The 19,311-nt window shown below is 45.5% G+C and overlaps 1 protein-coding gene across 8 annotated transcripts in view; it reads right to left on the reverse strand.

Annotated features, from left to right (window-relative positions):
* The window catches only part of CKAP5 (cytoskeleton associated protein 5), a 901,993-nt gene that overhangs the window by 757,772 nt on the left and 124,910 nt on the right, over positions 1 to 19,311 (reverse strand). For all 8 annotated transcript variants that reach the window (XM_086959680.1, XM_086959676.1, XM_086959682.1 and 5 more), the window contains exons 6-7: positions 12,531 to 12,663; positions 5,187 to 5,290 (exon numbers count right to left, since the gene is read on the reverse strand). In XM_086959680.1, the coding sequence (XP_086815806.1) occupies positions 5,187 to 5,290; positions 12,531 to 12,663 (237 nt within the window). The remainder of the gene's footprint in view (positions 1 to 5,186; positions 5,291 to 12,530; positions 12,664 to 19,311) is intronic.

A 19,311-nucleotide genomic window follows, 5' to 3' on the forward strand; every position in this document is an offset into this window, starting at 1 on the left:
GCACACATACAGAATAGTACACTTAAATGTATTCCTCTAGCTGCATTATTGGCAGTGTCTAGTGCACACCGAACTGTAGTGTTTGATATTAATTTATCCTCTGAGGCAATCTGGTCTGCCCTTTATGTTCATCTGTGAGTATTGAAGTATCTCTCCAATCTCATCCCAGTAAGCTCATATCTGGGGAGGAGGCGGATAAAATGTACAATGCGCCAATGATTGGCTAATTGGGCGGCTAACATCTTACCTGCTGCTTTAACTTTTTTACCCTCCTTATCTGGAGTAGGTGCTTCACCAGATGTTTGTGAATTGGCCCTTTTACGTGGTGTTACCACAACCAAAGAGTCTGGTGCAAATTAACTTTGCGACAGATGTCTGTCTCTACATACAGGTCTCTGTCCGTATTTGTCTACGTTTATATCTATATATATGTGTGTGTGTGTGTTCATTAGGTGATGCTTTACATTTTTTATATCTACCCTTGGCATTATGACCTTAGATATGACCGGGACATTTTAAACGTCAGTAATGTGGCAGAGCGTGCCCTTGAGCCTCTAAGGGCTCTGTATGCAAGTACACTTTATGGTAGGTGGCTGCTCTACCTTATAAATCATAGTAGGTAGTAGTGTCAAGGTAAGATGGATTGGCAGTATAAAGATTGGGGTCTGTATTAACAGGTGGATTGGAGTCATGTATCCCAGGGGCAATCCTATTAGATTTCTGTTCATTTTATAATATTTGCGCTAATATGGTCGCTTTAAAATTCCTTTTCAGGAATAGTATTAATAAATCGAATTTAACATCTATCGTTTGTAAAACAGTGAGTACTGTGTACTATTGCACATGCAATTTTTACCCCCAAGCCACAAATTTGTTATATTAGGATATACCAGTCACAAGCTATTGCAAATATTTAATGGAACAGATGAATACAATATAGAAGCCCAGCATTCTGGTTGTTTCACTTACTCTTCTAATTGCTAGGGATCAGCAGTAAGTGACATATTTAGACCGCTTATTATTATTATCATGTTTTATTTGGAAAATGTCTTTGAATTGCACTAGATTCGACATTTACCTTGATACAACTAGCATGTGGGTGGGTTCATTCAAATTACAACTACATGTTGAGGGGACTAGGGTCTTTATTTATGGCCGGTTGCAGATGTTCTCCAGTTAAAATATCAGTTTTTTTAGTGGCTCTTGTGGTTTCTATTCAACTACAATGATGGACAAATGCCATGACACCTATGCAAACGTCTAATAGTATTCACTCTTATTTAACACCTTGGCTGCTAGGTGTTTTCCCCTCCTGTGCTGAAAGACTTTGATTTCCATAGTTTCATCATGAGCATGGAAAGGGTTAAAGTGTCTAACTATTTATTGGTTTTTTACAGTGTTGTATGGCACACTGGTGATGGCATGATCTATAACCTGCCAAGATTACCATTTTGGATTCTAATTACTTTGGATTACTATGTTCTGTTGTCCATCTCAACTATATATATTTATGGGGAGCAAGTCTTGTTTTCATATTCCCATACCTTGACGTGGGAGTAAGGGGTGCCTCAACCCTAGCGCATCTTTTACCCAATCTCCCTCCCCCCCTCTTTGTGTGTGTATATATAAATGAAAACGCACCGTCTCGTTTAGTGTACAGCAGTTTATTCAACAACCAAAAACCCAACGTGTTTCGTTTCTTGCAAAGCTTGTTCACAGGATGTTGAGCCAGTTCCAAAGTCCTCCTTTTTAACACCGAAGCTCATGTGACTTCCTGTGTTACAGCTAGATGCATGCTGGTTGATGTAGTATCCACTACATCCTCTTCACCAGCATACTCAGTTTAGTGACCTTAAGTTTTTAAAAGGAAGGGGGGGGGGGGGGGGGACACGGAGGGGAAAGAGTGCATATTGTAGTATGCAGATGGTATTGGTAACTCTTTGGTGAGTTTTTTACAGTTTGTCTCTCAGGTGAGACAATTGGTTGACTGTCTGGTGTCACTTGGTGCAGTCCACAGTTTTTTGTTGTTTTATCAGCAATACATTCACAGATTCATTTTTGTTTTCTGTGTTGTGGTTATTGCCCTCTAGTGGGCAATAATTGATTTGCTGAGTTCAGGGGTTCCAATTTCTGGTTCTTCTTACAACAAGATTAGAGGTGTACATAAAGTTCTTCCGTGAGGTTTAAACCTCTAGGTTCTAGAGTCCTGAAGTTGATAATGTGTTTCGACTCTTCTTCTCAGTTTTTTTTGGCGGTCCCCTCCTCTGTTTGTGGTATTTGTTCTATTCTATAAAATTTGAGTGATTCCCAATTACTGTCGTGGAATTGTTCCATGTGTTTCGCCACTGCATTGGAGCGATCTCCGTTTGTCCTAGCCCTTGTGTGCTCCAATATTCTCTTTTTTGCTTCGAAGGTTGTGCTCCCTATGTATTTTTTGTGGCAGGGACATTCAATTAAATACACCACATATGTGCTTTTGCAAGTAAGGTGTTGGGGTATTGTCCATTTTGTGCCTTTCCTGATCTCTAATTCTTTCGTGGGTTTTGCAATTTTACATACTTTGCAGTGTCTGCACGGGAAGAAACCTTTTCATTGCAGCCAGTCATTCTTTGGTGTTTCTTTGTAATGGCTGTTCACTAGTCGGTCTCCCAGGTTCCTTGCCCGTCTGTATGTTCTATTCGGGTGATCACCTATGATTTGTGCCAGAGTTGGGTCGGTTTTCAAAATTGGCCAGTGCTTCAGTATGATTTTGGACAGTTTGTTGTTTTCAGCACTATGGGTAGTTATTAGTCGGATCACATCTGCGTTTGCTTGTCGTTCATTTATTTTGTGTAAGATTTCTTTGCAATCCTGTGTGAGTACTCTGTTCAGACTTTGTTCTACCACCTTGGTTGGATAACCCCTTGCTTTAAATCTTTTGATTGCGTTTCTACTGTGTCGTTGGAATTCTTCCTCGGCTGGTAAGAATTCTCCGTATGGAATGCTCCATTTGAGCTTTTTGTTGTAAAAACTGTCACCATGGAGAATGGCATTCGTGGCTGTTTGTTTGCGATGCAAGGTAGTTTGTAGGGTTCCATTTCTGATGTAAATTTCTGTATCCAAAAATGTTACCCTTTCTGGGCTGATTTCCCATGTGAATTTCAAGTTTGTGGTGGTATTGTTTAGTTTATCAAAGTACGATGAAAATTCTTCCGTTGTGCCGCCCCAAATTATTTGCAGATCATCAATGAATCGAAGCCACAGGATGACTCATGCCATCGATAATTATTGGTATGCCACGCCAGATGTTGTTCGAACCATCCCATGGTCAGGTTGGCGTAATTCGGCGAGAATGAGAAGCCCACGGCACAGCCTTTTATTTGTTTGTATACTTTTTTGTTGAACAAGTAGTTGTTTTGGTTCAAGCATAAAGAGATCATTTCATTTAGCATTTCATTATGATCTTTATATTGGATGTTCCGTTTAGCAAGATAGAATTTGCAGGCTTGTGTTCCTACTTGATGTTCTATGTTATTGTACAATGACACTACGTCCATTGTGATCAGTTGGTAATTTGGCGACCATTTGACAGTTTCAAGTTTGTGTGGTGTAGATGGTGAGCAGATATTTAAAGAGTTGTGGCTTTGTCCATTTTCTTCCTGTGCGTGGTTAGAATTGAACTTCCAAAGCCTCCTCACAAGAAAGTGGTTTCTTGGAGGGTCAGGCACCAGCATGGGCTCTTGTAATACATCCAGTATCATGGTGGATCATGATGTGCTTCTGTCGAGTCATGTTCCTCTTACAGATTCCACAATCCCCACCTAACGTGTTGGTTTGGGGGTGGAATTTCTTGTGGCTCTGATGCCGAAGTTTTCAATCCCAAAAGGCTTGAGCTCTGCGGCAGCTGGCTTCGGTGTAGATATTGGTTTATCTTTCGAAGTCGAAGGTTTCGGTTCCAAAGGTCTACTCAGGTCTAGGGCAACAGCAGTCCGCTTTGAAGATTTTTCCGGTACAGAGACTGGGCATATCTGAAATAGTTCATCAGTGCTAACCTTGGCCAGAAGGCAGTGGTTGGCATGACACTAGTTTTAAGAGTCTCTGGGAGTCTGTCGACACTGTTGTGGTTTATGCAGAGATGGTGGGGGCACATCTCACCATTAACTGAGCTGCTTTATAAAAACATTTTTACACATTTATGTGTAATAACATATTTAAAGACTGAGTTTGAACCATACTTCACGTTAAACTACTGTAAAATAGCATGTACAACTCCCTTAATATCTCTAACGGTGCATAACTTTCAATGTAATTTATGACTGTCTGCATCACTAAGTATCTCATTCACTGTATAAGTATTTGAGGGGATCTGGGAACGATGCATCAGTCTAACAATACTTCTGTAACGAAAATGGCTGCCTCAGTACATCTATGAGTGGGTGAATCAGTGTCAAAGGGAGTCTGTTCTTTGGTTGCATAAGTCTCTAACTCAATCTGTTTGTGCAGGAGTGCCTTTGCACATTAGTAAGTATACAACTATGACTGGATCCGTGAGTGGATAGAGGAGTGTTTAAGTGGGTGTCTAAATGGGTGAGTGCGTGGTAGCACAAGTGAGTGGATTTGTGAGTGCATGAGTATCTCAGTGGACCTATGACTAGCAGCGTCTGTGGCTGTCAGTGGGTGCGTGGTTATGTGTGTGACACTGCGTGGGTAAATGAGGGAGTATAACTGGATGCATAGGTCTGAGTGGGTCTATGAGTGGCTGTGAGTCACTGTATGGGGGTATGAGCGTCTCAATGGGTCCGAGTGAGCACATAAGACTGGGTGAGTGAATGGGTACATGCATTAGTGTCCAAGTGGGTTTGTGACTGGGAGGGTGAGTGCTTGGGTGGATCTGAGTGGCCGCATGAGCCTTGACTGAGTGAGAAGGTGGGTGCATGTATATCTGCTTATGCGAGGGGGCTACGAGTGCGGGGGCTGCATAACATCGGGGATGCTGTACAGCATGGCTAAAAGGTATAGTCAAGTAAAGACTTCTCAAACTAGAGACTTATTTGCTTTGCTAATGCTGGTTATTCCTAGGAGCACACAAGAAAAGGCATAGTCACATTACTAATCAGTAGCTTTAATAGAAAGCACTAGGTCCCTTAAGCAACCGCTAAGCTATGAAAAAGCTTTTTTAAAGCCCCAAACATGGCTCATTTACTTACAATTTTGTCATAGAAGTCTTTGGGTAGTTTGGAGAGAATCTCTACAGCACTCAACAGTTCATAGGCGTCCACTTGAGGCACTGCTTCATCGTCCTCATCCCCTCCTAGCACAGAAGAAAGATGGGTAGTACTTGAAGCCAGATACCAAGAAACTAGTCAATTATAATAAGTAACTTTTAATAGGAGGATGGTGAGTGATCAGATTCCATAGGCGGCATGAATAAGGTCAGATGCACACTTCACAAGCAACTGGTTGTCCATCTCCAAACCCCATACAATCCCTTAAGAAAACGAGGTAAGCCTTCCACAATATTAAGAAGCCCCCTGAACAAGCTATGCGAATTTCTTGGTCTTAAAATAAAATACATACAAAGGCAAGTACGTTTTTAAAAAAAAATATTATTCACTTTAAAAAAAAAATTCAATATTTTTAGAACAGTTCAATGTTATAGAGATAATATCACGGTAAGTAATGCACTTCGAATTCCAGGCTTCAGGACCAAAATACGGCAAAAGTCAGGTGAGTACTGTGAGAAAGTGGCTCTATATATACTGGACCAGAATAAGGTACAGTGTGCACAGAGCCCACAATCCCCAGAGGTATAACAGAGGTTAAAGTCAGGGTTGACCTTACTCTCAAAAGTGGTAGCTTGACCGAGCAGTAAGGCAGTACCAGAGGACAGTGTAAAGCATTTGTTGTAAACACTCGATCAGCAAAAGGTTTCACACACTCGAGGACTGAACTCCAGGCCAATAGTTTTTATATCAACAGATATATGTGTTTTATTTTTAGAACCAACAGGCATAAAAATATACTTTTCTTGATATGAGTACTCATGTAATTACTTTGCAAAGAGGCAATAAACTTTGTGAACACAATAGATACAGGGGTTGCAGTAGGCAACACAATTCTAGACACTATATCATTGCGCTCAATGGATTTTCATCATATAGCTACAGTTTATTACTTTGTAGATTACTTTGGTAATTGCAGGACTGGATCATAGGTACAGTCCAGGGAGTCTCTAAGCTGAAACCAATTTAGTAAAATCGTTTTAGTTATGGTAGTGATTTTTCAGGAATATAAAGCGGTTTTAAAAGTTCACACATAGAAACATTTCAATGAAAAACTGGCACTTTTAGCCAATGGGAGAAAATTCAATGTTGCAGGTAAAGTACGATCTTGTTACTTTTGTAATCCAGTACTGGGCTCCTGGGGCCAGAACTGTGGTCTCAACTTAAAACAGGTGAGTAATTGCGTTTCAGTATTTAGTATAATTTTTACAGAATATTCAAAGTTTTTAAAAGTAGACACTTAAAAGAAATTTCATAGAAAAGCAGACAATGGATTCCTATGGAGAAAATACAGGATTACTAGTAAACCTGGTAAGGATTACTTTTGCGGTTCAGTACTGGGCTACAAGGTACAGTACTGGCTCCTCCCCTGATCACATGTGAGTACTTCAGAATTCAGGTGATTTTATATGAATATTTTTAGGTTACAAAACTTCACATTCAGAAATGTTTTCCAGTCAAGCCAGTCAATGTTATCCAAAGGCAGGTAAGTGAGTTATCGGATTCCAGGTGAGTACTTGGCTGGTAAATTACGATTCTGGGCATAGACTCAGGGGTCCCCCAGGGTCAGGTAAGCACAGTTGGTTCACCCCCAGCGGCACTGGGGCAGCCGGGTGCAGAGGTAGTTAGGCCCAATGTTATCCAATTGGGGGTAGGGGGCCTCCAGTTGGTGGCTGCTGGCTAGCAGGCCACGCGGCTGGGGGAGCTGGGCAAATGGGGAAGTAGGATAGGGTACAGGTTGCACTGCCAGAGGCACTCGAGTGGCAGGGTGCAGGGTGCTTTTGAGTAGTCGGCGCTCAATGTTATTCAATGAGGAACTTGAAAAGGGAACAAAGGCTGCAGGTTCGGGGACGAAAGATCTTCTGGAGCGACCAACACTTAGAAGGGTAAGTTGGGATCTTGGACGCTAGGTAGGCACCCACCCAGGAGTTGGGCACAGGGGGCCATGCAGCGCCGGGGTGTTTTACCCCCTGGTCGTGGTCGGAGGGGTCCTCTAATGAGGCTGCAGGCATAGTCGGGGTCGTAGAGGAGGCTCTTTGGGCACTGGAATTTGGGTCCCAGCACGCGTGGTCCTGGATCATTCGGGCACAGGCCGGTCTCGGCAGGTGCAGAGTGGGCTGGTCTGGAGCGTCCTGGCTGGCACCAGGGGTGTTGCAGCAGAGCCTCTGCTGATGGGAGTCCCATGCTTCAAGAGGGTCAAGGCAGGCAGGTCCTCTGAGTGTTCCACGGTTGCTGTCCGCAGGAGTCGCCGGGAGCAGTTTCCAGGATCCACAAGCCGGTAGGGCTGGGGCAAAGTCAGTTGTTGTCGTCCTGTTAGTAGCTGCACAGCGGGTCTTCTTCTTGGTCATCTTTTCTTATCGGGATCTGAGGAAGGAAGGTTCAGGGAGGCCCTAAAAACTGAATTTAAGGGAGTTACAGGTAGGGCAAGGACGGGGACCAATAGGTCCCTGTTCTGGGGTGGGTACACCCCTAGCCTACTCCTCTCCTGTGGGAGGGGGACAGGAGCCTAGCTGTGATTGGACAAAGAAAAAAAAAAAAAAATTGGACAGGGCTTCCCATCTTCAAGATGGCCGGGAGCCCGGGGTCTTGCTTCACTTAGTCTCCACCACCTGAGGGGTGGTGTTGGCACAGGCTGGCACCCCCCCCCCCCCCCTTCCTGACGTAGTTTTTCCTGCCAGTCTTCCCACCAGAGTGGAGGGTCAGGACTGGTGGGGGCCAGTTGCTGGCTACAGCAAATGGTCTGGAGAAGCTCACAGAGGCGACCTGCCTTTGAAGCTTCCCCCTGCCCATCCTGGGGGAGGAGACCTAGCACCTCGCCCAGGATGAGCATGGTTGCAGGCCCAGGAGAGCGGGGGGCTCTACACCCAGGGGTCCAGCAACATGTCTGCTGTGTGGCAGCCTCTGCAGACTCTCAGCCCAGACGTGGATTGTAGGTTAGGTTTTCAGGGGGCATCTCTAAGATGCTATCTGGTGCATTTTACATTAAATCCCACACTGGCATCAGTGGTACCAAACTTGTCAGTCTTCAGCGTAGCCATTATGGTGCTGTGGAGTTCGTAATGACGATCTCCCAGCACCATATATTCTTAATGGCAGCACTGCACATAGTGCCCAGGAATGGCCCTGGGTACTGTAGCGGCACAGGGCTCATGCACCTGTGCCCACACCTCAGGCATAGGGCACCCAGCTAGAGGGGTGACTGAAATATTCTGGGGCAAAGGGTTCTGTGGGCATGGCACACAGATGTGTGCCATGTAGACGCTTTGTTTAGTTCTGTACTTAGACACTCAGCCTGCAAAGGCAGTGTGTGGGTGTCAGGGTACAGGGCCCCTGAGGGTGGCACAGGCACAATAAGTGCTGCAGCCCTCGGGGATCTTCTCTGGTCACCAGGCCCTGGTTACCATTTACTAGGGGCTGACAGGAGGCCAGAGATGTCAATTGGGTTTTAGTTGTAACAGTTTTAGGGAAGGAACACCGGCCCTGGGTATCTGGTTGGCAGGAGCCCGGGGCACACTCAGTCAAAGCACATCAGCAGTCAGAAAAAAGTGGGGGCATGCCAATGCATGAAAGTTGGCACTTTCTCACAAGTACCAAAACTGCACCACTAACTGCACGGGCGGCAGAGTGCAGAGGTCAATATCGGAGTCCAGTGAATTGCTTTTCAAAGACAACTGGGGGTGCCTAGAGCAATGCTGCTTGTAGGAAAAAATCTGTTGGTGGGGGCGGGGGGGGGGGGGGCGGGGGGGGGGTGCGGGGAGGGGGGCAAAGCGACAAAATACACCAGAAGGGTGGCCAGGTGCAAAATCAGTGTGGCACTGTATGAAGCTGGCTCTGTATATACTATACTAAAGTGAGCAATAATGTGCACAGAGTCCAGTGGAACCCCAAAGGTAGGCAGAGGTAAAAGTAGATAGCACCTTACTCTATTTGTGGTAGTGTGGTTGAGCAGTAATGCTGTATGAGAGGGTAGTATTAAGCATTTGTTGTACACACTCAGTCAGCAAATGATATCACACTCAAAGACTGAACTTCAGATCAATTGAGTTTGTATAAAAATATTTAGTTATTTTAATTTCTAGAATTAAGCAAGCCTTGCACAGGTAAGCAATAAAGACTTTACAGTAGGAATCCAGTTTGTCAACAGTTTTAATTGCAATTGTAAATGCACTTTGATTTTCTCACAGTAGAGCTACTTGTAATACAATGCTTTTGATATACTGTACATATACTTTACATAGGCTTTTTAGTAGAATGTCAAGTAGATTACTTTACAGATTACCTTTCTTGCACAGTGTAGTATACCTGGATACTGCACTGGGACATTGCCTGTAAACAGGTAAGTAAAAGTGTTTGTTATTGAGTTGCAGTTTTAAAGGTGTTTATAGATTTTCCAACTCCACACTTCGAAACCTTTCACAAAAACACAATCAATGTTATCCTATGGAGGAAATTAGGGTTATCGGTTAACAGATAAGTACTTTGTTGTGAGAGTTTGTATTTTAGGGTTAGACTCTGGGGTCCCCCAAGGTCAAGGATGCCCTCTTGTTGGACACTCAGCGGCACTAGGGTGGCCGGGTGCAGGGTCCTGGGCCAAATGTTATCCAATGGGTGACAGGAGCCTCTGGTTGGTGGCTGTTGATAAACAGGCCACTGGGTTGTGGGAGCAAAGCTCCTGGACTTCAGCTCAGAGCAAATGGGGGTGTAGGCCAGTACAAACGATGCACCCTGCGCTGCACTGGATTGCCCAAATGCACAGTGCTGCTTTGGCATCGGGAGCCTTGTAGCTTTCAAAGGGGAGTCTCTGGTTTGCAAGCACACTGCAGGGTCGGGATGAAGGTCTTCTGGGTGCGAACACCACTTCGATAGGTAATTTGGGATGCTGGGGGTCAGTTAGGCGCCGTCGGTTGGGCCACCCAAGGCTGTAGGGCATCTGGTGCAGGGATGCCCTTTAGGGACGGATCTTACTTCTTACCAGCTCCTGGTCGCGGTTTGAGGCTACAGTCGTCAGATGGAGGCAGGTCAGGGGTCACCGGATCTTGGGCAGGATCGCTGGGAAGACTTCCTCTTGGTGTTGGGCTACTCTAACTCGAGCCGTGGCGTCTGGTGCAGACTTGTGAACTTTGGCGGACCTGGAGTGTGTTGAACAAATCCGGTGTTAATGGAAGACAGTCTTTTCTGTTGAAGGCAGGGCAGGTCCTCAGGGCTCTTGAGGCTGCTGGACACACCGAAGTTTCGCTTCTGCAGGTTCAAGGTGAGAACAGACCGGGAGGGGTCCTTCTCTGGTTAGCTTCAGAACGGCTGTTCGGCCCTTTTCTTCTTCTGGTTTCTTGGCTGAGGAAGAGAGGTTCTGGGGTGCATCTAAAAACTAGATTAAGGGGCATTACAGGAATATAAAAAGGTTGGCAGTGGGTCGCAGGCATGGCAAACAGGGATGTGTGCCATGTTGACTTCACTTTGTTCTGCACCAAGACACGCAGCCTGAAAAGGCAGTGTGTGTGTCAAGGTACAGAGCCTCTAAGGGTGGCACAATAAGTGCTGCATCCATTAGAGGCATTCTCTGGTCACAGTGCCCTGTGTACCTGAGGTACCATTTACCAGAAGCTGACCTGTGGCCAGAGATGCCAATTGGGTTTAGGCTTCCATGCAGTTTTAGGGAAAGAACATAGGCCTTGGGTACCTGATCAGCAAGAGCCCAGGGCAAACTCGGTTAAAGCACATCAGCAATTCAGCAAAAAGTGGGGGCAACCATGCAGAAAGGGGGCACTTTCTCACAGTATGTCATCTGGCTATCCGAGGATGCACCATTCTGCCGACTCCCAAGATGGCGAGACCATTCTCTTGGTGATCAGACCTCTCAAGCCTACCCCAGGAGTGTGGCTAAATCAGGACTATGCCCCTGTGAAAAACGTTCGCAACTGGTTTCCCCTTCGCTCCCCATGTTATTCTGTGCCTAAACAAAGGGGCAGCCCTTCTCCCTAATGTAACAAAGGCCTGCCTTTTGGGGATAACCCCCACATGGCCTCCTGCAGTCAGGAGGTAAAACCTCCTGGGCCTGCAATCCCTCATTGTTCTTCCCGCGAGTTGATTGCACGTCTCTCTAGAAGGGCAGAAAGCTGCCTCAAGGAACAGGCTCAATATATGCCGGATAGGCACAGGTTTTAAAGACGACAGCTATACAAAAGCTGCACACTGCAATAAGTCACATTAGTTTAGACTTCAGATAAAAGTCTGGCTTAATATAAAACGTTGGATACCTTCGGAGTGCGGACTTTGGTAGTACCATCCAAGGGGTGTGTATTCCTATACTTCCCAATTGGACAACCAATTCTTTCCCAAGTAAAAACAGCATTTTTGCAAGTTTGCTGTCGGACAGGTAAACTACATGCCCTGCCCATGTCCTATGTTGCACTCTGTCTTAGGACTCTGTAGGCCTGCCAGAGTGGTGACTTGCACAGATTTAACAGGAGAAGTAGTGGCATTGAGTGCACGACTGCTCTGCCGGAGAGACTGGGGGGGGGGGGGGGGAGAAGACTACTTGTGGGACCTCCAGGGTGGCACAACCTGTGCTGCAAGCCCTCTGGTACTCTCCCAACTTACATCCCTTGGGTACCATGTGCTTAGGACCTAAAGTTAAGTTAGCCATTTCCAATTGGTTACTGCCAATTCAACATACATTTTAGGGACACAGTACTGGCTCCAAGGTCAGATCAGCAGGCATCAGTGCACTTAAATTCAATAAATTAGCAGCATCAGTCGAAAACCTGAGGGTAACCATACAAAAATGAGGCAGGTTCCTACACCCTTCACAGAAAATCCAAAACTGAAAATAATTTCAGCACCATGAACGAGTCCTCTTGCCAAGCATCCTTAGCCAAGATTCAGCTGTAATGTACTGCATGTTTCTCCTGCTTTGTCCGTTCTTGCTTTATTGCGGAGGTTTTCTTAACTTCATTTTAATGCGGAGGTACTTTACTGCTTGTCATTTTCCCTCCACCCAGACCATCTTTGCTGCTAGGATATTCAACGCTGTACTGTTCTAGATGCAAAGTGCTCCGTGTTACCCATAAGCTTAGGTCCCCGTTAAACAAATACTGTAATAAAGACAAATGCCAATACACAGAAGTCAAAGCTTCACATGCTGCTAATTTGCTATTCAAGGAGTGTTGCTAATGCCAGTTAAAACATAAATTAAGACTACATTAAATCCTGTTGGTAAAAAACTTGAAGCTGCTCCAAAGCATTAGTGATGACCACAGGGGACTGACTTACCAGCATCTGCATCACCGCCAGCTGCCTGCTGTTGCTCAAACTTGGCTTTCAAGTCTTGCTGGGAGCGCAGAAAGCGGGTCTGCTTTGCGGCAGTCGAAGGCAGCTTCACCCACTCTTCCTCCAGTTCCTTCAACTGAAAAAAAAAATGTTTTTAGATGGCAGTATCAAGTTTGAAGGCAAAGACAGAACACCAGCAATCTGAAAATAAACACCCACTGCCTGTAGATGTACAAAAAACAAACAAGCTTTTGCAATGCAACATTGCATTGCAAATGATAGGCATCACCACAACAGGAGGGAGGGGCAGGCTAACGAAGGCACAGACAGCGAAAGGGAGAAGGCAAGGACAACGGGATGGAGGGGGGAGAAGGCACGAAGATGGAGAGAGGACGGGGTTAGAAGGCACGACATTAGAGGAGGAGTGAGGAAGGCACCAAAGCAGGTCTTGCCTGCAGTAGGAGAACCTCATTAAAGAAAATAGTGCTCACAGTCTAAATAAGACGTACTATGCAATAACTGAAGTAAAGGGGCCAGTTGCTATGGGAGGTGACAAATTAAGAGAAAGAGGTAATAAGGAAGTATTAACAAGCCTATTGACTAATCACATGCCAGCATTTAGGACAGACAATGGTAAATGTTGGCGGAGCTTCTATTCACCTACTCCTCGCTGAGCATGCTTGCTGGCTCTACCCTCGACCTCAAAAATGACTAAGTATAAAGAGAAAAATACTAAATGCGCATCTCAGCTGGGGAAGGGTGGCTCCACATGGAGGCAATGACCAAACTGGAGGAAATTGGACTCATTTGCAAATATGCCCCACCAACCCCAGCTTTAGCGACCAGATGCTGGTTTTCCAACTCTTGAAAGTGCACTGAAACCTGCTAATTAGGCTCCAGTGCCAGTATTCTTTTCCTTGAAAAGGATATTAAATTGTTACCCGATTGGCAAGAATTTAGCACACTCTTAAGTCCCTAGAAAATTGTGCTCCTGATGCCTAGGTCTTAGGTACTAAATATGGTCCCCAAGGGCTGCAGCATGCCTTAAGGCACAGCAAGGGAACCGAACACAAACTGCATGCAGACTGCCTCATGCAGAGCTCGAGAAATCCACTTGTCCGCTCGCAAAGTCGAGCTAAATTTAACAAGATCGAGCTGTTTAGGTCCTACTCGCCCTTTCTTGCGAGTAGGAAAACAAACCAACTTTTGTCCTCTGTCTGTGAAAACAGAGCAAATGTGACAAGATAAAAAGATTTAAAGGCATTTTTATTTCCCACAAAGTTAATGAGCAATAAAGATGCCTTTAAATCTTGTTATCTTGTCACATTGGCTCCGCTTTCACAGACAGGTTGCAGTTAGGTCGAGGACATTTTTTAAGGTACTAGTCCTGCAGGACTAGTACCATTTTTTTGATTTTACTAGCCCTGTCATGGTGCAAACCAGGAGTGAAAACACCACATGACACTGTACCATGCCAAAGTCACTGCCTGTTATATATCTAAGTCACCCCTACAACAGGCCTTGTCGCCTTAAGGCATGGTACATATTACATGTGAGGGCATAGCTGCAGGAGCAGATATGCCCAGCGCTGTCTAGTTCAATTACTAAATGGTACAATTGAATAGAGTTGATGTCTTAGGCATATGTGCTGGGCACATATGCCTACAAGTTCACCAGCTACATCATGGCTTCACTGAAAATACTGGTGTTTGGTTTGAACAGAGCCGCGAGGAGGAGACGTTCATGTGAGGCAGTGTCCTGGTGCACAGAGCAAATACAGGAACTTGTCCCCCTCGTTAAAAGGCTCATGAGACATTGTCCTTTCATACAACAAATTACCCTTTTGGATATTCCTTTTGAAATTGTATATTGAGAAAAGTTTGTCTTTATCACGTAGCAATCACAACCTGTATATATACCACTTTTATAACAATTGACATTGTCAAAAGAGTTATGTGAGAGCAGAAGGGATCTGTTAACCTGTCCTGAAGAAGCAGCACAGGAGGCTTTGCACATTGACCCACTATTATACCAATACGGGCCCCACGGAATATTAAAACCTTCTACTCCATAGGAGCTCTCCTTCCACTCACTCGTTCACACTTAGTCTGCGATACCAGTGCTCCCACGTATTCGTAGGTCGTAGCACGCCGCGTCCCGCAGCGGGGCGCAAAGACCCCTATGATGAAGCATGACACCAAGGGCCCTTTTGGTGTGTGAGGGGTTTTAAGAAACACTGTGCTTCCAACCATTGTAGGTAATGTGTAAGAAAGTGGGTCTGTATATACTGCACCAAAGTAAGGTACAGTGTGTACAGAGTCCAGCAGTCCCCAGAGGTTTGGCAGAGGTTAAAGTAAGGTTATATCTAACTTTCTAAAGTTGTAGCTTGGTCGAGCAGTAAGGAAGTATCGGAGGACAGTGTAAAGCATTTGATGTACCCACTCAGTCAGCAAATGGTCTCGCACACAAGAACTGAACTCTAGGCCAATTGTTTTGTATATAAAAATGTATTGTTTCATTTTAGAACCACAGGTTGGAATAAAAATACTTTAACATGAGAGGCTATAGTTGAATACTTTCCATGAGCAATAGACTTGAATGCAATAAGACACAAGGGTTGCAACTGGCAACACAAACTTAACACAATCATAACACTGAGCTCAACGGGATTTGTAAGCAAACTCCAATATAATTTACTTTACAAACGTTTTCCTTTCTCGGGGCTGGATCCTGGATTCAGCCATGGTACATCTCCTGAAAACAGTTGACAGAAATAGTTTGTTAAACAGGCGATTTTTAAGAAATATTTGTATGTTGGAAAAAAATCGACACTGAAAAGAATTTCTGGTAAAAACCAGGCAATGTTATCCTAAGGAGGAAAATCTGGTTATCAGAAAATACCAGTTGTAATCACTTTTTCTGGGCAGTACTGGGTACCTAACTCCAGCACTGGGGTCTCTCCTGGTTACAGGTGAGTAATTTCGTTAATTGGATGATTTTAGTGAATATTTCAAAGTTACAAAACTCAACACTTAGAAGAATTTCCAAGTGAAAACCAGTCAATGTTACCCTATGGGAAAAATGTAAGTTATCAGCTTTTAGCTAAGTACTCGGTTGGCAGAGTTAAAGTTCTAGGGCAAGACTCAGGGGTCTCCCAGGTTCAGGTTTGTGCTGTAGTTACACCCTCAGCGGCACAGGGGCAGCCGGGTGCAGAGAGAGTAGGCCTAATGTTAGCCTATGGCGGGCAGGGGGCCTTTGGTTGGTGGCTGTTAGCAGGCAGGCTACAAGGCTGTGGGAGCAAAGCTCCTGGTCACTTACTCAGGGCAAGTGGGGAAGTCGAAGAGAACAGTTGGTATACTCCCAGCAACACTGGGGCGGCTGTGTGCAGGGTGCTTTAGGCCTTCGGGCGCCCAATGGATTTCAATGGGAAAGCAGCAAGACGAACAAAGGTTGCAAGCTCTGGGACAGTGATTCTTCAGGTGTGACCATCACTTAGAGGGGTAAGTTGGGAAGCTGTAGGTTGGGTAGACACCCAGGTGTTGGGCACAGGGGGCCGTGGGGCGCCAGGGTGTCTTTAGGCATCAGCAAATCTTACCCTCTGCTCGTCACGGTTAGATGGGTCCCTGGTGTTGAGGCTGCAGGCGTCGTCCAGTGTGTCAAGGGGAGTCACTGGGTGCTGGATTCTTGGTCACAGTCGCCGGGGGGACGTCCTCGTGGTCTTTGTTCACTCGAACAAGGGCCGGGTCGGCAGGTGCAGAGCATGTTGGATTCACGGTTGGCACCAGAAGCCGCAGATATTTGAGCAGAGCCACTGCTTGTGGGAGTCCCAGTCTTTAGTTGAGCAAGGCAGTCCAGTCCTCCTGGGTTTTAGGTCTCGCCTGTCGATGCGCATGCGCATCGAGCAAGCGAGACTATGGGGGCTTATCCACTCTTTATCCAACTTGCAAGGAATCGTGGCGATTCCTTGCAGTGCCCGTGACTTTTAAGCTCAATGCGCATGCGCATTGAGCTTAAAAGCGCGTGCACATCAGTTCCCTCAGCCGCACTCCAGGCCCCCGCTCCGCCCCCTCCCCTGCCCGCCGTGTCGCATTTCTCCTCCCCCCTCCCCTTATCTGCCTTCCCTCCGTCTGTTCCCTCTCCCTAAAGCCATGTACCTACAATGAGACTAGCACGCAGAGGACCTTATTCGTAAGAAGTCAAATGAAGCCGCCATGTTTGAATGTAGCTTTCAGTCATGTAAATGGCACATCAACTGATCATATTCGTATACTGCAAGATTCCACACCGCTTTTTATGTAATAAATCTGTTTTTATTACCTGTTTCCATCATTTAGTATAATATTTTAAATATTTCGGCCGATATTTGTGTTTCATAATTTTGTATGTAACAGCATAAAAACCACGATCTTTATGCCCTTAAAGCGTTTCCACTTGGATGTTGGTAGTTTTTCAAACGTAGCATTTCTACTTGCCGTATAACATTTGATAACACATATTGAAAGAGTCCTTTACGTGTGTGACGGTCGGTATGTGCTCTCTGAGTCAAGGAAATGTACGGTATACAAGATTCGCCCGTTAGGGTGAACAGAGGGACAGGCCAGTAGTTTAATACCACATATTTTGGCAACGCCTTATTGTAAAAATTATTCTGTTAGAGTTCTGTGATTAGTTTAATATATGAAAGCAACGACTGTTCGTTCAAAGTATGTATTTTTTCTTTTTCTAATCTTGTATGTACAGAATTATCCTTTTTTTTTTTAAATACCAAAAATAAATCTACATTTAATGTATTAGACAAAAATTACCTTGCTTTGTTTAACTTATTTCTGAGTGTATCGCTTTTTTAAAATAGCGAAACACGTAAACATTTCAATATGGCCATTATGTTCAGCTTCTTCCGCCATACTACAGTCAGTCAACCCCTCACCCTCAACCCCTCACCCTCAACCCCTCACTCACCCTCACAACACATATTGTGTTACAATAGGTGTCACATTTGCGAAAGATAAAAATTGGCATTGTAAATAACAAAGCTATTAATTCGCTATTTCCAAAACAAGCACATAAATAACAAATGTCTCCTTTACAATACCAATAGCTCAAACTTTCCTAATGCGAGACCTATTGCATTGCTGTGCTTCTCTCCCCTGCTGCACTCTCCTGCTCTCTAGAGATGTGGCCTAACGACCAGAGCTGCCATCTAAGTCACGTAAATACAAAACATGTTGCATTCCAAATGCTATAGGTGTCACATTCGCGAAAGTTATAACTATTGGCATTGTAAATGACAAAGCCATCAATTTAGCAATTTTAAAAACCAACAAATAAATAAAATATGTCATTTACAAGACCAATAACTCCAACTCTTCTAATGCGAGACCTATTGCATTTCCAATGCTTGTTTGAGATTGCTGACCACTACAAACGCCGGGGTGTGGGAGGAGCAGGTTCGAGGGTAGACAGGCCGGTAGGACTGGGGCCTAGTCAGTTGGTGTCATCCTCTTGTTAGCAGCTGCACTGCAGGTCTTTCTTCTTGTAGTTTCGGAATGGGGATCTGAGGAAGGAAGGTTCAGGGCATCCCTAAATACAAAATTTAGGGGAGTTATAGGTAGGTAGAGGTCAGGGACCAATGCGTACCTTCCCTGGGGTGGGTACACCCCCTATTACGCCACTCTAAAGTGGGAGGAGGGCAGGAGCCTGTCCCTGGTTAGCTGGGTTCTACCCCATCCTCAAGATGGCAGGGATTTGAGGTTGTGCTTCTCACCTCCCCCGCCCTGAGGGTGGAGTTGACAGAGGTGGGCACACCTCTCTTCCTCACTTTATTTTTCCCGCCGGATCCCCCGCCCAAAGTGGGGGGTAGAACCAGTGGGGACTAGTTGCTGAGTACAGCAAGTGGTCTGGAGAGACTCACAAAGGCAGTATGACTTTGAACCTTCTCCTTCGTGAACCCTGCCCATCCTGAGGCGGCTTGGCACCTCGTCCCAGGATGTGCATTGTGTCAGGCCCCAAGAACGGCAGGCTCTCAACCCAGGGGTCCAGAAACATGTCTGGGGGTGGCAGCCTCGGCAGCCACTCAGTCAGGTCACTGGGAGTTGGTAGAGTTTCAGGGGGCTTCTCTAAGACGCCCTCTGTTGTACATTTTACATTAAAACCCACACTGGCATCAGTATGGGTTTAATGTGCTGAGAAGTTTGATACCAAACTTCAGTCTTTAGTAAAGCCATTATGGTGCTGTGGAGTTCCTGATAAACTCCCAGCACCATATGCTCTTAATGGCAGCACTGCACTTTCAGTGCCCAGGAATGGATTTGGGTACTGTAGGGGTACAGGGCTCATGCACCTGTACCTTCACCACTGGCATAGGGCACCCAGCTAGAGGAGTGACTGATGTATGCAAGGGCAGTGTTTTGTGGGCATGGCACGCATGGATGGGTGCCATGTCGCCTGTTTAGTTCTACACCAGGACACGCAGCTAGCCAAAGCAGTAAGTGTCAGGGTACAGGGCCTCTAAGGGAGGCACAATAAGTTCTGCAGCCCTTAGGGGTCTTCTCTGGTCACAGTGCCCCGGGTACCTATGATACCGTTTACCAGGGGCTGACCTGTGGCCAAAGATGCCAATTGGGTTTAGGCTTTAATGCAGTTTTAGGGAAGGAACACAGGCCCTGGGTACCCGATTGGCAGGAGCCCAGGGCACACTCAGTCAAAGCACATCAGCAATTCAGCAAAAAGTGGGGGTATACCAGGCAAGGAGGGCACTTTCTCACATAATCCACATGGCCTGTTA

This window comes from Lissotriton vulgaris, chromosome 2_2 (assembly GCF_964263255.1).
Source record: "Lissotriton vulgaris chromosome 2_2, aLisVul1.2, whole genome shotgun sequence".
Lineage (NCBI taxonomy): Eukaryota > Metazoa > Chordata > Amphibia > Caudata > Salamandridae > Lissotriton > Lissotriton vulgaris.